The sequence below is a fragment of the Rhodnius prolixus genome, unplaced genomic scaffold (genome assembly GCF_049639745.1).
Source record: "Rhodnius prolixus isolate KJV_2025 unplaced genomic scaffold, Rpr scaffold_12, whole genome shotgun sequence".
NCBI lineage: Eukaryota > Metazoa > Arthropoda > Insecta > Hemiptera > Reduviidae > Rhodnius > Rhodnius prolixus.
This window is the reverse complement of record NW_027411635.1, coordinates 10,016,559-10,032,999: the sequence shown is the minus strand read 5'-3', so window position 1 is coordinate 10,032,999 and position 16,441 is coordinate 10,016,559. Positions and strand designations below refer to the sequence as shown.

The window sequence follows — 16,441 nt, the reverse complement described above, 5'->3', positions numbered from 1 at the left end:
TATACCAAACGAAAGAGCATTAAATTTCCTTAACCCAGACCCTCATAACATTTCTTATTAACAATGAAATTTTTATTTTAATGTCTAAAAAATTGGTTCACGATGATTTCTGTTAAAATTTTCAACTGTATTTTTTCAATGATTAATGAATCAAGGAGTCTCCCAATTGCGGAAAAAGTGCATTTATTGAGCTTCAAGGCCATATTTTTTTTTTTTTAATATTACCCTACCCCGAACAGAGGGGGTAAATGCAGAAAACTGGGAAGTTGTGTAACCGACCTTTTACTGATATCAAATTATTAATTTTACTCGTATGTCAATTTTTGGAGAAGGAACAAAAAGAAAAGTAACCATTTTAGTTTTGTTCAATTATTATTTAAAAAAACGGAAGTAAAAAATACAATAGCAATAAAATACAATAGTTAGGTACGTAAATCGCTACAAAAATTGTTCGAATTGCCCCCGAATTCGCTATGCCTAATTTATGATGATGAATCTACACGTCTAATATTATTGACAATCTTATCTTAAAGATATAATGGAGGTTTTTTTCCTCAAAGTTAATTAAAGATAATTCAAAACTAATCAATTTTTGGAGAAGGACAAAAAGAAAATAAACGATTTATTTTTGAATTATTATTAATTAACTCTGATGAAAAAAAAACCTCCATTATGTCATTAAGATAAGTTGCACAAACAATTGTAGTCAACTACTGTGTTTTATTGCTACTGTATTTTTTACATCCGTTTTATTAAATAATAATTGTTCAGAACTAAAATGGTTACTTTTCTTTTTGTTCCTTCTCCAAAAATTGACATCCGAGTAAATTAATAATTTGATATCAATAAAGTAGGTTACGCTACATCCTAGTTTTTTGCATTTACACTCCCTCTGTTCGGGGCAGGGTAATATTTAAAAAAAAAAAAAGGCCTTGAAGCTCAATAAATGCACTTTTTCTGCAATTAGGTGACTGCTTGATTCATTAATCATTGAAAAAATACAGTTGATAATTTTAACAGAAATCATCGAAATCAACTTTTTAGACATTAGAATAAACATTTCTTGGTTTATAAGAAAGATTTTGAAGCTCTAGGTTAAGCAGATTTATAGAAAGTTTAATGCTCTTTCGTTACTCATTTAGATAATTTAAAAAATGTAATGCTCTTTAGATACTCATCCAAAAGGGAACCTTAACAATAAAAAAAAATAATCCATAAAGAAAACCGTCTGTCTGTGACTATATACACTATGAGGAAACACTTTTCCTCCATCGGAAACTGTTGGAATGTTAAAAAAAAATAGAAAATTTCCAACTTACCCCAGGCCTGGTTTTATTTTATTTTTAATGGAGTAATATTGTATTTACAGATTTTCCCCAGATGTCTGCTCCTTTCGGGGACCCCAAGCGACGCTTTCTCTTGCACTCTTCCAGCACAGTCCACCTAGCACTTCCTTCTTCCCTTTCTACTGTTTATTCGTAGCGTATAATCCTCTCACCGGGAAATATTACTTTAGCAATATCCCCGTCACTGGTAACTTACTACGACTACTAACTTTCCTAATTCCGTAAGGAAAATTGGATATCCAAATCCGGCCAAGCCGACGAAAAGGGAATACAGTTCTTCCACTTATCACGAGCGCTCTCTGTCTCTCAGTGCTCATTCTCTCTAGCTCCGCTTTTTACACACGCGCCGATCTGTTTTCTGCTTTTGTTCGCGACTCCGAACATCTTGTCTCTTTGTCAACAATCCAAAGTACAATTTATTTTACACATACCAATACATACCTTTAGATTTATACATACCAATACGTATTTATTTTATATATAGCATTCCAGGCCTATATTTGCTTTTAAATTCAATTATTTAAAATTAAAATTGTTAAAAATTTTTGTTACCCGATTTTAATCGGTAACAATACATTGACAGACAAAAATCTAGTGATGCATGGAGTACTTTAAGAAAAATAAAACAATCAAGTTACAAATGGGAATTGCTTCAATGTAATCAGGGAGAATGAATGGATAGAGTATTTTCAAATTTGATTAAAGAAGAAATATCTAAGTCCAAGGTGCAGTTCGTGATATTGGAAGTGCTGATAATGCAAATATCCCAGCTATAACAGTTGAGGAATTGGATTCGATTCTAAAGAAAATGAAAAAGAAAAAGTCCGGAGTCCGGCAGTGCACTGAAAAAAGAAATCTTCGGGCACCAGTGACTTGAGATTTTGACGCGCCTTAAATTAAAAAATAATAATTATATAACTTATACTATATACTTTAACTCATAATTAATAATTATTTAAAATATAATTTATACTTTAAACTTCTCCCAAGACAATGAATAGAGTGGACCTTTTGCTGAAGGGCAGGTCAACGTAAAGCCCGCGTTGCGTTTACTTACAGAATTATTTACTACAATTATTGTACAAGTTCATGAAATTATTTGATAACGTATTGAGAGGATAATTATTTCCCTAGCATTCAATTTCTTAAAACTTTCATTTCATTATTAGATCGTTTAATTCGGTTCTTATAAGGCCCGTGACCTGACAAGTGACATAACTTGCCATATAAGTCACTACCCCTAGAGTAGAGGAAATCTCCTAAGCTGACCTACCAACTCAAAATACAGAAAGTGCAACTTTACGAAATAATTTTTCTACATTTTTTCTACTTCGTCTAAAACGACAAATATTTTTTTTAAAGTGTGCGCTGTGTGATAGTTAAAGGTCTATCATTTTTATTTGAAAAATATTTGACTAGTAAAATTAATTGTAGGAAATTTGATAGGTGCTCTTGATTATAGCATCTGCATTTTTAGTTTAAGTTGATACGTTTAATATTATTAATGTCTATCGTTTACTGATATCAACTGACTCGACAGCTTCGGGGCATTTTGTGAGTGCCCGTCACAGTTCGGCCATTCTCGCCAATATTCGTAACAAACAAAAAAATAATAAATAAATAACAAGGGACACAACTTCGCAGAATGGAGTAAAAGCTAAGGGCGAATCTGCAGTTTTAAATTCAGTATGGGTACGAGTACAACACTAACTCGAATCCAAGCGCTAGTAGTTTTAATAGTTATTAAACTACTAACCATATTTTATTCTGCCATATTTATAGTTCGATTAATTTTTCTGATTGTTACAAGTCCGACGAAAAACCGATTTAAAGTGCAACAAAGAAATAATCCGCCAAATGTGTTAACAAATGCAAATTATGGAATGCACAAATATGTCAGACTTAAGGTAAGAAGCTTCCTTATACTTTAAATGTTACTACTATTTTTACTACTTTTACTTGAAGTTTATGATTTTCTACTTTTTCAAGAACTGTGGTCGTAAGCTTATTTTAAAGGTAACTTTACTCATTTGACTAGGTAATATTTTAAGTAATGAAGTTTTCATTATGTCAGCTCTTATTTATTAAAGACTGTTATCGATTTTATACTATTTTGTAACATTGATTTTGGCAACTGGAGGTAATAAATTCATAATTGATGTGAACTTTATTCGCCGAATAAAAAGGGACTAAACTAGCCTTTGAATAATCTAGTGGCCCGAATTATTGTAGGACTGCACTGCAGAAACTTACGTGAGAAAACTTCCAAATAAAACTAGTTCAATTTTCCATAATATTTAAAATATGACTGAGTTATTAACTACGTTTTACTTGCATTAGCACTAGACAAACTTGAGATAATTGTAGTAAAACCAGTTTAATGTTTCAATTTATTTTATTTTTATATGTATGTAAGTTGTTGCTTCACAGGAGATAAAATTGCATTATGTCGATTCGGGAAATGCGAACAATACTGCAATTGTATTTCTGCACGGGTTTCCAGATTTCTGGTTCTCTTGGCGACATCAGATAAAAGAGTTTTCAAAAACTTTTCGGTAAGACCTAAATTTATATACTTCAAGCTGGATGTTTTAAATTAGCAGTCATACCTGTTTTTTTTTTTTTTTTTTTTTTTTGGCGGAAGGAGGATTATTTGTCTCATACATCTATTATCCTCTTTTCACTACTCTGAATTTTGATTGTTTAACAGCGATGACCTCGAGAGATAAAAATATGAAATTCCACTTTTTGAGATAACGCATGATAAAAGAAAAAAATTGTCTTAACATCCATACGACTTATTTACTTCAATTTACCTCATTGGTAGTTGAACAGTAAGCCCACCTGAAAAAGTATTATTTATTACAATGCCTAATTAAACAGCTAAATGCCCAAGCATACTATAGTTCCTGATTAGCTAATTTGTTTACTTCCTGTAAATGCCTGAATTAGCTTATGGAAAAAGATGTGTAAACTGAAATATGGTCAAGCTAAATCTATTATAGAAAACTGGGCGAGTTGGCGACACTACTAAAAAATAAATAAATAAAATAAACAATTTAAAAAACAATTGTAGCATGATAAATCTTCAAATTTCATCGCTGCTCCCAACCGCTTCGAAAAGCTGGGTCAACAATTACTGTCTGAAAACTGGAAGAAAAATCTAGCAAACCCTTGGTTAACTAGTTGCACTAACATTATTTTTTGCACGCAGCAGAATTTTTAAGAACTTTCTAAAAATGTTTTAATGTTTGTGTCAGTTTACTGAACAGATGTAAACTCTAAGGCGCTTGACTAAATGGCAGATTAATCTGATTATCTTTCAACCTTTTGTACAGAACGATTGCGGTCGACTTGCGGGGCTATGGCGATTCAGATAAACCTTTTGGTAGTAAGCACTACACTCTTAATGTTGTAATGGAGGACATCAAAGACCTGTTAGATGCACTAGGTAAATAGTAGTTGTTTCTTTTATTGCATGTGCCTGTCACAAACATTTATTTTTTTCCATATCTCTAAAGAGCCATCCGTGTTGTAGGTATTGAGCGTTGCATTCTAGTTGGACATGACTGGGGAGGTCTGATTGTCTGGCAGTTTGCCCAGATGTACCCACACAGACTGCAAAAGTTCATCGTGATCAATGCACCAGAGAGAACTGTTTTTTGGCGTTACATTTTCACGAGTTTTGACCAATTTAAGAGATCTTGGTAAATATTACTATTACCACCAAGCTGAATGGCTAAGTGGCTTCGGCATTTTTTTTTTTTTTTTTTTTTGTGGACTATTGAAGTTTAAATTCATATGCTATGTTTAAATTGATGTGTCTGGGAAAGTTAAATTGACGTAATTGTGCTTTATACTCTATAACACTCTATAAACACTATATAATAATATAAATAGTATTATAAACTTATAAGATTGAATTTCTGCCACAAAGGTGCTATAAAATATTATTTTGATACAAAGTTGGCGTGTTAAGGAATCTCGGAAGTCGGCTGGTTTTTCGTCAACTTTTCTTTGTTTACACGGGCTACTAACGTTTGGATTAGGCTGATATGCAGCGATCTGATGTACCAGAAACCTATTAAACATTCTGGCAGTAAAAAGTAAGATCGATGGTAACATACTTAAATTCTTAGTATTTCTATTATATTTGATCCGTTTAGGGTGTAAATTATTGATTGCTAGCAATCTAATCTTACAAATTAGCCAGCTTAGAATTAAGGTGTCGTACGAGTAAATACTATCGTATTACACTTTTAATCATCATTTGTTGTAGTATTGTGCGGGTGCAGATTAGTCATCTCTCAAAATAATGAGTTAAAAGTACTTCAATATTTCTGCTTTCCATTTCTTTATGAAGATATAAGAAAACTACAAATGCAAAATGAGTTTAGATTTTTGTGGTTTAAAACAACGTAAAACACTTGCGAAATTAAAAATTAACATAAATATTAAGATTTTTTAAAAGATGTCGAAGAATGTTTAGTAGTGTACAATTTCCCTATCGTAGTTTAAGCGGAAACGTCAATAATGAAAATAATTTTCTTCACAAAAATGTATATTAATTTAAGGTAAACAAACCGTTAAAACTTTTAATATTGATACCGAACGATGGGCAAAATAAAATATTAAATTTTTATATCTATTCCAGTATATTTATAAATAATGACTGTACGCATAATATAGTGAACGTGAATTCTAAAATATGTTACGATGCTAATTTTGAGATATATTTTCAAAATTATAATGTTAATTTTGAGATATATTTTCAAAATTATAATGTTAATTTTGAGATATATTTTCAACTCATCCATTGGGTATTATGGCGAAAAAAACTTGAATCTATTCTTACATTCGGTACTTCAGACGCCAGCTATAGAAATAAATACAAAGTAATTGCAAGATATCAAAAAAGAGGTAAATTCGGCATGTCGAGCTTAACAAGAAACATCTACATAAGTAGCATTTACATCTAAACTCCTTGACAATTGCAAGTAGTCTCAGGATTCTCGAAGCTGCTGAATATTCCACTTTATTTGCCCCAAGCAAAATACACCACTCTTCGAGACATTTTTATTTTTAATAAAACGAATTATTTACTAGCAAAAAATGGAATGAACAAAAAATTGTTTCACACAACGCGAACAAACAAAAACAATGGATTAGGTCAGATCAACGAACCATCAGGTTTAGTATACAACCATAAACAGATTTGGTAAAAGTTATGCTGTTTACCTCTACCGCTCATTTTTATCTTGCAAACAATTATCAAATACGGAGCTGGTAAAAATTGGGATATTTGGAGCTTTTTGCAAACAAAGAAATCTGGTAGTATCAGAAGCGTATGGACTTCTTTGCTCACAGGATGGATTAAAGGTTCAAGTTACAGAAAGTGATGACCTAAGTACATGCGCAGCACTGGCTTTTGTAAGAGATGTTTACAGTTATTAGCTTACGCCGTGAAATATTAAATTTTATGCATTGAGGTAGGTCCAATACATAGTGTGTAAATAAATGCAGTTAAATTGATCAGTTTTCTTTTAAAGGTATATCTTCTTTTTTCAATCACCATATCTGCCAGAAATCGCCTTCAAAATAGATGACCTCAAAGTGTTTGAGAATGTTTATAGGACTAATGAGCAGTTAGCGATTTTAAACGCAGAAGAATTAGAAGCCTATAAATATACTTTTGGGAAAACAGGTTTTTGTAAACTAATTTGCTCTAGTTTCAACTGACAGAAAGCTACTATAGCTGTAGCTTACTAATTGTGATTGTTTTTCTTTTTTCAGATGCACTAACACCTCCGTTAAATTATTATCGAGCGATTAAATATGAAGGAAAATCGCTTAAGCATAGTAGCAATCGACAATCTGAGGCTGTAAAACCGCCTGGTCTATTGATTATTAGTGATGAAGACAGGGCGTTGAGTAGAGGTTTATTGGAATTGTCAGCGAAAATTTTCGGTGGTGACCGAATCGCTATTCAATTAATCACTAAAGCCGGTCATTTTGTGCAGCAAGAAAAGCCATGTGAAGTCAATCAAGCAATCGCTACATTCATTTTGTAAATAAATAGATTTATGATTGAATAAAATGTGTTTGTCGATTAATATTGTAACATTCTGTACAAAATATAGGCTCAATCGTCTCACACTTGTAACTCATCTTTATGTGTTGTTCGCTTTAAATGATCAAATCTATTGATTAGAAGGTAAAAATCAGTGTTATTTTTGTAAGGACACTTTTCTCTTTGATCGTAAAAATATTTCATACATTTGTTTTTTGTTCATTTCCTGAGATTCACATAAATCTCAAACAGCATCACGATGCAGTATTTGAGTATACCTGTATTGAAGCCAGCTAGACTACCTATATGTATATAAAATTGAAGGAAATGAAAAGTTAGTAAGTTCGGGATTGAAGTAAATCTTGGGTAAGTCGTGTGTTTTCGCCAGAATTTTATTCACGCGCTCGACTTCTGTCGGATGGTTTGAACACCAGTGCAGTAGTTTAGAGTGTGATTCAAGTTGTTGATTGAGACAGTCATGCAGATTTTGCTCTGTGGTTTTTAGAATTTTTCCAACAGTTTAAAGTTTAAAACAGTTATTGCTTTTTGCAAGTGTATTTGTTTGGCAGTCACGTAACTACTAGCAAAATTTTATACAATTCGGTATGCTACTTTTCGTTTAATTTTTTATTAAAAATAATTATCTTTATGATTGAATTTATAAAGCATTAGCAAAGTGTACAAGATGCCTGAAGATAAGAAAACAGATTTTTGTGGTGGGGCACTCGTGAGTGGGGGCCCTGATATGCTTTGTGCATTGGTGGCAAACTACAGGTAATTGCTCTGATAACAATTCAATAAAATCTGAAATTACTAATAATCAAGCTCAGTCATAATTTATAACAACTGTAAATAATTCAGATGAAGTAAATGGGATGCTCTAGTCTTTTAAAAAGAGGATAACAATTTTTAACAAAAATCCTAAATTTGAAAAGCAGAAAATAAAATTTAAAAAAGAAAATCTGCTGTGAATACTTACATGACTTTCTTTTTCTAAAATTTGTAAAGTTCTAACTTCGAAATTTACTACAATCTCCAAATTTCAAAACATTTTTAATTTATTAAGCCGTATTTCTGGGGGAGCTGAAGGTCGCGCTTCGGCCAGTCGTATCATATTAAATGAAGCAATTAATATTGGAGTACTAATTTTTAGTTTCAAGAAAATTTAATTACGTTTATAGAAAGTTCAAATCCCGTAAAATCCTAACAAATTTAAAATATTTATAATTCTTAATAAACTTCTAAAATATTAAAATAACTAGATGTAATAGTGTTTATACAAATATCTTTAATCCCTCATTGAAACTCAATTGTATGTAACTTTTAAGAAGTTAATTAAAAAGTGCATGTTAGTAAAAGTAAAGTAATCGCCTATTTTTTCAGGCGGGGCTTAACGTCCAACTACCATTTACTAGGTGTCGTGGTCGGAGGCGAGTAGCAAACGTACTTTACTATTTCTCATTTAACCATTAAAGACCGGGAATCGAACCCAGTACCTCAACGCATATCAGCCTTGCAGGTCTCGGCCTTAAAAGAAGTGTATATTAAAACAGTAAAAGTAAAATATTGTTTTAAATCAGATAAATACGTAATAAAACTAAAATGCTAACGAAAAGTAGATCTTTAGTTGAACTTAGGTCTGTCAAACTTCAGTTACAGAACAGTAGATAAACTTGCATCATAGATGTTTTCTTGACAGGTAGAATGGCATCTGTACGGCAAAGTTAAGATCTTTTATTATTATTAAATAGGATATAATTTTTAAGTTCTGCTAAATATAAGCACATTTTACGGCCTTTATATAATACTCTTTAACAAAAATTTACAGTGAAAAAGTAAAGTATAAAAGTTGATTAAACGGCAAAAGAAACACAAATCAGCAAGCACCTAACGTTTCATTTATACTTCAACTACTTATTTCAGCAGGTAGAAACGTTTGAAAAATCTCGTGTTTTATTCAATTTTTTTTTTTTCAAATTTTTCACGCCATTTTTCTAAACTAATTGCTCTTACTACTATGGGGGCTTTCTGAGTACAATTACTTACTTCGCCTTTGTATAATGTTTTTATGAATCCTTACAGAAGAAATTAAAAACACAAATGTACTTTTAGAAATTTTATGACGTCATTAAAGAATTTTACTACAGTAAATTTTCATTGAGACTTTTTAGAATTTGTTAGATGTCTCAGACCCTTAAGCTGACCTTTTTCATTTATAATATAGTTTTTGTTAAATTAATTATAAAATATAGATTAAAGTTTTGTATCTTTATTTTAATACTTATTTAAAATATTCTTATTCATCTTTATTAAGAAAAATCATCACACACACTGGCATAAAAATAGAAAAAGAGAAAGCATGTCGTATTCGAATTAAGGAGTTAAAATGAAATTCCAATCTCGAATTCGTCTTAGAGTAGAGAACAAGAACACAGATTACACACGTTTAATAGGGAATAATTAATATTAGTAATAATACTTCATTCCTAAATTATAATTAAATGTAGTTCTTTTAACCCCTTAACGTGCACGCTCGAGTTAACTCGAGCGCGCTAAACTGGCCAAACTGTTCACACTCGAGATAATTCGAGCAGCGTTGCACTTTATGCTACTATAACTTTTCACTCTCGAATAGAATCGAGAATTGAAAATAATGTGAAAGCAAAGAAAAACAATCGTTTTATAGATATTTATCATTTACATGGGATTGTAAGCTATAACACTTATTCAACTATAAAATATAGCGGTTTTTTCAAAAAAAACTGTGCATTAAGGGGTTAATTGAGTACTTGCTGTAAAAAAATTTTAAATCAAATAATTAGAAAAGCACCTCAATAAAAATTGCCTAGCCTAAAAATATGCACATCGTTAAAAAGTTTATTTTACGTATATGTAACATTGTAGGGAGAAGATCTAGGGATAAATAAATTAAAAAATATTTAAAATTACTGCATATAAGTAGTAAATATTTATGTATACATATGTAATCAGATTCAGAATTTAATCAGAGAAAAGTACATTATTACAGAGTAAATAGATTATTTATTTTTAACATTTAAATACTACATAAACTGAGCACCAATCATTTTAATAGAAGAATGAACGTTTTTACCTTTCTAGTGCTGTACTAACTTGCAATCAAATCTGTTGTTAAAAAAATAATAATAATTACGTTAATGTATGTTTTCGTATGCATTCTTTTTAAAAAAAGTATTTGGAACTTTTTAGTGTCATATTTTTTTTAATTTGTTTATTAAGTTTTTTTAAACAAATTTCTCAGATTTGCGACAGACTCTCCTTGACGCAGTAAAATCGACTCACTCCATGAGACTGCATCCGTTATACCTATAGACTCCTATATCCAAAATCATCTGCTGAAACTCCTCTCCACACTAGTTTAATATCTAAACCACTCTGCTGCGACATAGCCTCTTACGATCCTTCTATTCCCTTCAGACACAAAAGAATCAAACATCCTACTCACACTTTTTCCACTAGCTGGAGGTTTTTCCATTCTTTTTTCCTGCATTCTTTATCCTTCCCATTATAAAGTTTACTTTATGCTACGCAATGAAGGTTGTAATGTAACTACACATTAAAACGTCATGTTTGTATTTATTGTAAATATTTATAACAAAGTTTATCACAAAATGTTTGGCAAAACCAAATTAAAAAAATATATGATTTTGAAATACAAAATTGATAGCAATTAAACTCAAAATGACCGAAATGGAATACTACTACTTTAATATCAAATATTCATGCAAAATTATTTAAAGGACAAAAATCAAACCAATGAAAAATTCCAAAAATTGATTAAAACATTGTAGTAAGCAACAGAATGTAACGTGAATATTTGATCTCTGGTAAGCTAAAAATTCAATAACAAATTAACTCGAAATAGTTTCAGGGACATTACTGGAACTTTAGGGAAGGGATTAGCTATGCGGTTAGCGTACTGGACTCCCACGCGGAGGTCCCGGGTTCGAATCCAGCTGCTGACCCTTAGATTTTCTCTTCCTAGGAGCTTCTTACAGCTCACTGTCCGGTGATGGACAGTGTTGTCTGTAACTAGAGTACACTGTCCGGAGGCTGGCAGTGCACTGAAAAAAGCTGCGGGCGCCAATAACTTTAGATGTTGACGCGCCTTAAATCATAAAAAAAAAAAATTACTGGAGCTTGACTAAACTCTATTACAAAGGCAGTTTCAGACTGTCATGTGAACAACAATTCTCACACATATAAAGAGTGATCATAAATACTATGATCCAAAAATTGTGAGCTCATTAACTTAATCTCCACAAACTAATATACTCATCCAGATTTTGGAATTACTTGAACTGAATTAATGGCTGTCACAGACCGTGAATGTGTTTTCAATTCTCTAGCACAGGAATTGGTGCAGTCCATATTTATACTCCGGAGCAGCGTGAACTCAATAACCCTATCTATGAAACCCAAAGCAGAATATTTTGTATTTTAAGGAGGGGGCTCTGAAAAAAGTTGAGCTTCTAAAACAACACTGCCTCATATTTTGATAGTAAACTTCCCTGTCATTCCAGTTTTGGTATGTTTTAGCCAGGTTATAATATTTATTCTTTAGAATTAGATATGAGAAATTTTCGGTTAATAACAATTCTCTAAATTCTAATAAACAAAAAAAAAATGCCTAATAAGAAGACTGGCCAAAGAAGGAAAGCAGAAAGGCAAAAAGTGCGTCAAAAGGAAATCCGTACAGCTCGAGACAATCTCGATCTGGGTAGATTTCCTTGCAATGTTAATATAGTAGGTAGTCAAGGATATTTTTATATTAATTAGTGATTTTCAACTTAATAATGAATATTATCTTCTTGTTTGAATGGTATATTTTTATCTTTACAGGAATGTGATAGATGTAAGAGGTATGTCCCAAAAGATTTTTTATTTGTATTGGTATTATTAGTTTGATGTTACGTTAAAGTTTTTAATTGTGTCTCTTGGCTGTTAAGTACTAGAGTAGCTTAGTGTAATGCATAGTTCTACCACTTGTAAAAAAATAAGATATAAGTCTAGTGTAGTCGGCCCCGTTTGTTGTGTAATGACCGATTAGTTCCTCTCTCCATAGATGTACGCCACCCTAAGAGAACTACCACTATGAATCAATCTTCAATTTGTGTGCTAACTAAAAACTACTATGCATTTGTCAATTTATATAGAAGTTCTAAAACATCCTCTTCTAAGACGCAAAACGCGAAATAATTTTCAGTTATTTCATAAAACGAAGTGGCGCGATGATTGTTAACTATTTTTTTTTTAGATAGATAAATTTAGGTATAAATAAATATAAATTATAATATTAAAAAATAAATAAATAATATTTATATGAAAATAGGTTAGCAGAAGTGATTGTAGTGGGGTACCAAAGAAGCTGAGAGCTGGGACCGACCATACTAGACCAGCCCATCAATTAATGTTTATAAACACTACATTATATTCATCTTTAATGGTGATTTAAGACAGTTCACCATTAGTTATCTTAGAAATAAGATAGGTTCTGAGCGCCCAGTCATAAAAATCCTAGGACACACAAGTGCTGCATCAGTTTTTACAGAAGTGGCAGAATCTAATGACAATGTTAGCTGGCTATCTCCAGACCATGGGAAAGTGATGCATGACACCGGCTTGGTGATAGCCAAGGATTGTGGTTATTACATATTTATAGACTTCTCGTAAACAGTCCATCTGAATGCACTTCAATAAAAAGTAGTCATATGGAACACTTTCTTTACGTGCAAAAATTTAATTAGACCGAATAAGTGAAACTAAAGCAGCAGTTTTTGATTAGAGGCAGCAAACGTTTGGTTTGCGCGAAAGATCAGGGTCTGGCAGAAAAATCCTATGGCTCATGATACAATGATGTGCACTAATACTAATATACCTTCCATAGAAAGTATAAGCCAGTCACGTTTATGCATAACTATAACTTTTTATGTATATAAAAAGCATTGGCAGACGGTATATCACCATTGCTCATATTGTTTTTTAAAATATTAGAGCATATTTTATGTATCTACATTATCCTAATAAAAAAAATTTCTATTCTGCATAAAAATAATTACGGTTATTACACAGCATTATTAAGGGATCTGCAACTTTCAGCATTCACTAAAATTTCTGTGGCAATAAATTGTACTCTTGCAAGATTAGGGTGATTTGAGGACAGCTTGTTAACAGCTTTTGGTATAGTCGCTTCTGCATGTTTAAGAACTTTAAAACATCACCATTTCTCCAATGTGCAATGGGTTTGCTCTGCACCTCTGCATTCCTAAATTTTACTTGTGTTGATTTTTTACAGAAAACAAAAGAATAGAGCGTTTTGTTACTTTTGCCAAAGCGTGCAGCGTTTGCCGATCTGTGCTCAATGTGGTAAAATTAAATGCATCCTAAAGACTGGCGATTGTGTAGTAAAGCATCCAGGTATCTTCACAGTAGGAATGTCCATGGTTGTGAGTAATTTTTTTTTTTTTAGTGCTGCATTATGCAATGGAGTCCCTCAAGGTTGTGTTTTTTTCATTCTTCCGATTCAAAATTGGTTTGATTACTCACCTGTTAAACATACGCAGTACAATCTCACCATCCTAACATAAAACATTTGTCTAACTACTGATCTAATGCTCCTAAAAGCAGGCAGAGGACATCATCTCTTCAGAGCACAAGACAAGTTGTGAACTTACCACAACCAAATGCTCTCTGAAGCAGTCATGCCTCGTTAGTATCTGAAGAGAGAAAAGAAATACCGCTAGAACTGGTCCTTGAGAATTCGGTCAGTTGGCTTTCTCAGACTTCCTAAAGTTTTTCTTTTGCTTATTTTAGTCAGCTTCCATACGCTAGGGGAACGAAGAGCACTTCTAACTTTTTTTTTCGGTGCCCATCGGTAGAGGATACTTTGGTTGCAACATAATAGAATCTTTACAGACCAGTATGACAGCCTTTTCTTATCTCTGAGCTTCACAGTTTTTGAAGAACGATATTCAGCAATTCGCGGACTATTTTCTAGCATTTCCTCACATCTTCACTCTTGGACTCGTCATGAGGATTAAGATAGTCTAAGAATAGTCTTTTAAACTCAATATGAAAGCATTAAAATTTACCTTGCCTATATTTTAGGGCGCCATTTGTGATTTTTGTGAAGCATGGATCTGTCATGGTAGGAAATGTCTGACAACGCATTCATGCTCATGTCCACTTCAAGAAGCTACATGCGTTGAGTGTGATCGTTATGTATGGGAACATGGTGGACGTATTTTTCGTTGTTCCTTCTGCTCCAATTATCTGTGTGAAGATGACCAATTCGAGCATCAAGCTTCTTGTCAAGTATTAGACTCTGAGAACTATAAGTGTGAGTAAAATAATAGATTCAAAATTGCTTAATGACTCGCTTAATAATTACCTAAAGAAGAAAAAAATATAAGCAAAATGTGATGATTTGAAAAAATTGATACATTACGTTCTCCCAAGCTCAGGCTACCTCTAGAATTATAACGAGAATAGATCGTTGGTTAGCCGTCTCTTAGATAGCGCAGCCTAATGAACTCTTATTAAGCGATTCTCTTGTTGGGAAACTTCCCGTTTTTGAAAGGCCCGTATGTTTTATTGTTTGTTGGGCTCAAAGTGTAAACAAAAAAGGAGTTGAATTCATCTCACTTTTTCTAAAAATCTTGATTTCTTGGGCTATATTCTAGGTGAGATGTTTGTTAAAAAAAAATATCTGTCACTTCTAACACTTATGTAATCTTATTCTTTTTGCACAAATCTTGCTTAATAATTGCGGCCAAGCAGTGAGAGCGACATTGCGGAGAGTTAAATTTGCTATAACATTTGTTCTGAAGTAATTCTTGTAAGTAATAGATTTGTTGAAGTTACCACTTTATTTACTCAACCATTAAATAAAAGCAGTTTAAAGTTTCGCACAGATATTTTTTTCTTAGATGGTTTTTAATCCAAGCCAAATTTTTAGGAATTAAATTTGCTTTAATCTATTTTTGCTCAGGCTTCTCTTTGACATTGTTTATAAAGCTAAATTTGTGGAAGTACCTCAAAATTATTAGCTCATAGTTTGCATAATTCCGTCCCTCAGTACTGTACACTCACTCATTTACTTTTCTTTTCTCTTTCTTCACAGGCCTTTCCTGTAACAAACTCGGTCAATATTCTTGTTTGCGTTGCAAAAATTGCTATTGCGAAGACCATGTTCGCAGGCGAGGTTTTAAATATGAGAAGAATAAGCCAATACCTTGCCCAAAATGTGGCTTCGAGACTTCGCATACTAAGGATTTAAGCATGTCGAGTAAGTATTCCGAGATTTTTTTTTGTGGGTATTTTGAATTAAATTTTTAAAGTATTTGTTTTTACAGTTCGCACTCATAAATTTGGTCGCCAAAGTCATGGTGAACTGTTCAACGAAGCGGATGAACGAGAATATTCTAGTCGAGACTATCTTGAAGATCCAATGTATAATGGTCAAGAACTGCAGGATGGTAAGTAAAAAAGTTTGTAACTTTGAGTCCTCTCTATCAGGCTCTCTCTCCGATTATTTTGGTTTATTTGATTGCCCCAGCCTCTAAAATGGCCCCACTCTGTAAGTGCCTGTTTCTTTGATCATCTATCATTCTGTAATTTTATCTTTTTCGGATTACTTGTCTATTTTTCTTGAATATAAGCCGTTTTTCAAGAGCTGCTAACTTGAATTAGAGACTTTCACACCTAGTAGGCACTCAAAAAACACTCTGACGAACTTTGGTCGGTACAGATGGCGATGACGATACTTCAGATGAGTGCTACAATCCTGATGACGAGGACTTGGACGATGACGACGATTCTGAAGATACGTCTTAATTCGAAACATATCAATGTATCGTTTGGCAGTCATTAAATACAAGGGCTATAATAAATTATTTTTTGTGTTATTTTATATTCCTTGCAATTCCAGGCTCATCCTTCTAATCTCTAATGATTGTTCTAGCGCTTCAAGGTTTATCTACATAGG

At 32.4% G+C, this 16,441-nt stretch overlaps 2 protein-coding genes across 5 annotated transcripts; both read left to right on the top strand.

The window, feature by feature from the left end:
- The first annotated feature begins 2,971 nt into the window (after positions 1 to 2,971).
- LOC141461925 (epoxide hydrolase 4-like) lies at positions 2,972 to 8,019 on the top strand. 2 transcript variants are annotated; one of them, XM_074143400.1, is made up of 6 exons: positions 2,972 to 3,253; positions 3,777 to 3,901; positions 4,685 to 4,797; positions 4,885 to 5,053; positions 6,896 to 7,050; positions 7,140 to 8,019. In XM_074143400.1, exons 1-6 carry the CDS (start codon positions 3,035 to 3,037, stop codon positions 7,415 to 7,417), a joined length of 1,059 nt encoding a protein of 352 aa, XP_073999501.1. In that variant the 5' UTR covers positions 2,972 to 3,034; the 3' UTR covers positions 7,418 to 8,019. The 2 variants fall into 2 exon arrangements, with proteins under 2 accessions (XP_073999501.1, XP_073999502.1); XM_074143401.1 differs by lacking the exon at positions 3,777 to 3,901 and having other exon boundaries at positions 3,123 to 3,253.
- On the top strand, positions 7,971 to 16,349 carry Noa36 (zinc finger protein 330 homolog Noa36). 3 transcript variants are annotated; one of them, XM_074143402.1, is made up of 7 exons: positions 11,955 to 12,201; positions 12,298 to 12,317; positions 13,751 to 13,901; positions 14,563 to 14,794; positions 15,578 to 15,742; positions 15,810 to 15,932; positions 16,205 to 16,349. In XM_074143402.1, the coding sequence occupies exons 1-7, from the start codon at positions 12,082 to 12,084 to the stop codon at positions 16,288 to 16,290; spliced, it is 897 nt and encodes a 298-aa protein (XP_073999503.1). In that variant the 5' UTR covers positions 11,955 to 12,081; the 3' UTR covers positions 16,291 to 16,349. The 3 variants fall into 3 exon arrangements, with proteins under 3 accessions (XP_073999504.1, XP_073999505.1, XP_073999503.1); XM_074143403.1 differs by lacking the exons at positions 11,955 to 12,201; positions 12,298 to 12,317 and adding an exon at positions 7,971 to 8,190; XM_074143404.1 differs by lacking the exons at positions 12,298 to 12,317; positions 13,751 to 13,901 and having other exon boundaries at positions 11,948 to 12,201.
- Positions 16,350 to 16,441: the final 92 nt, after the last annotated feature.

What these genes read in the sequence shown, in the direction of transcription:
- Noa36 (XM_074143402.1), top strand. Translation starts at nt 12,082, where the DNA reads ATGCCTAATAAGAAGACTGGCCAAAGAAGGAAAGCAGAAAGGCAAAAA. An exon ending in TTCCTTGCAATGTTAATATA is followed by an intron (nt 12,202 to 12,297) that starts GTAGGTAGTCAA and finishes TTATCTTTACAG; the next exon opens with GAATGTGATAGATGTAAGAG. An exon ending in GAATGTGATAGATGTAAGAG is followed by an intron (nt 12,318 to 13,750) that starts GTATGTCCCAAA and finishes GATTTTTTACAG; the next exon opens with AAAACAAAAGAATAGAGCGT.
- LOC141461925 (XM_074143400.1), top strand. Translation starts at nt 3,035, where the DNA reads ATGGGTACGAGTACAACACTAACTCGAATCCAAGCGCTAGTAGTTTTA. An exon ending in ACAAATATGTCAGACTTAAG is followed by an intron (nt 3,254 to 3,776) that starts GTAAGAAGCTTC and finishes GTTGCTTCACAG; the next exon opens with GAGATAAAATTGCATTATGT. An exon ending in GAGTTTTCAAAAACTTTTCG is followed by an intron (nt 3,902 to 4,684) that starts GTAAGACCTAAA and finishes CCTTTTGTACAG; the next exon opens with AACGATTGCGGTCGACTTGC.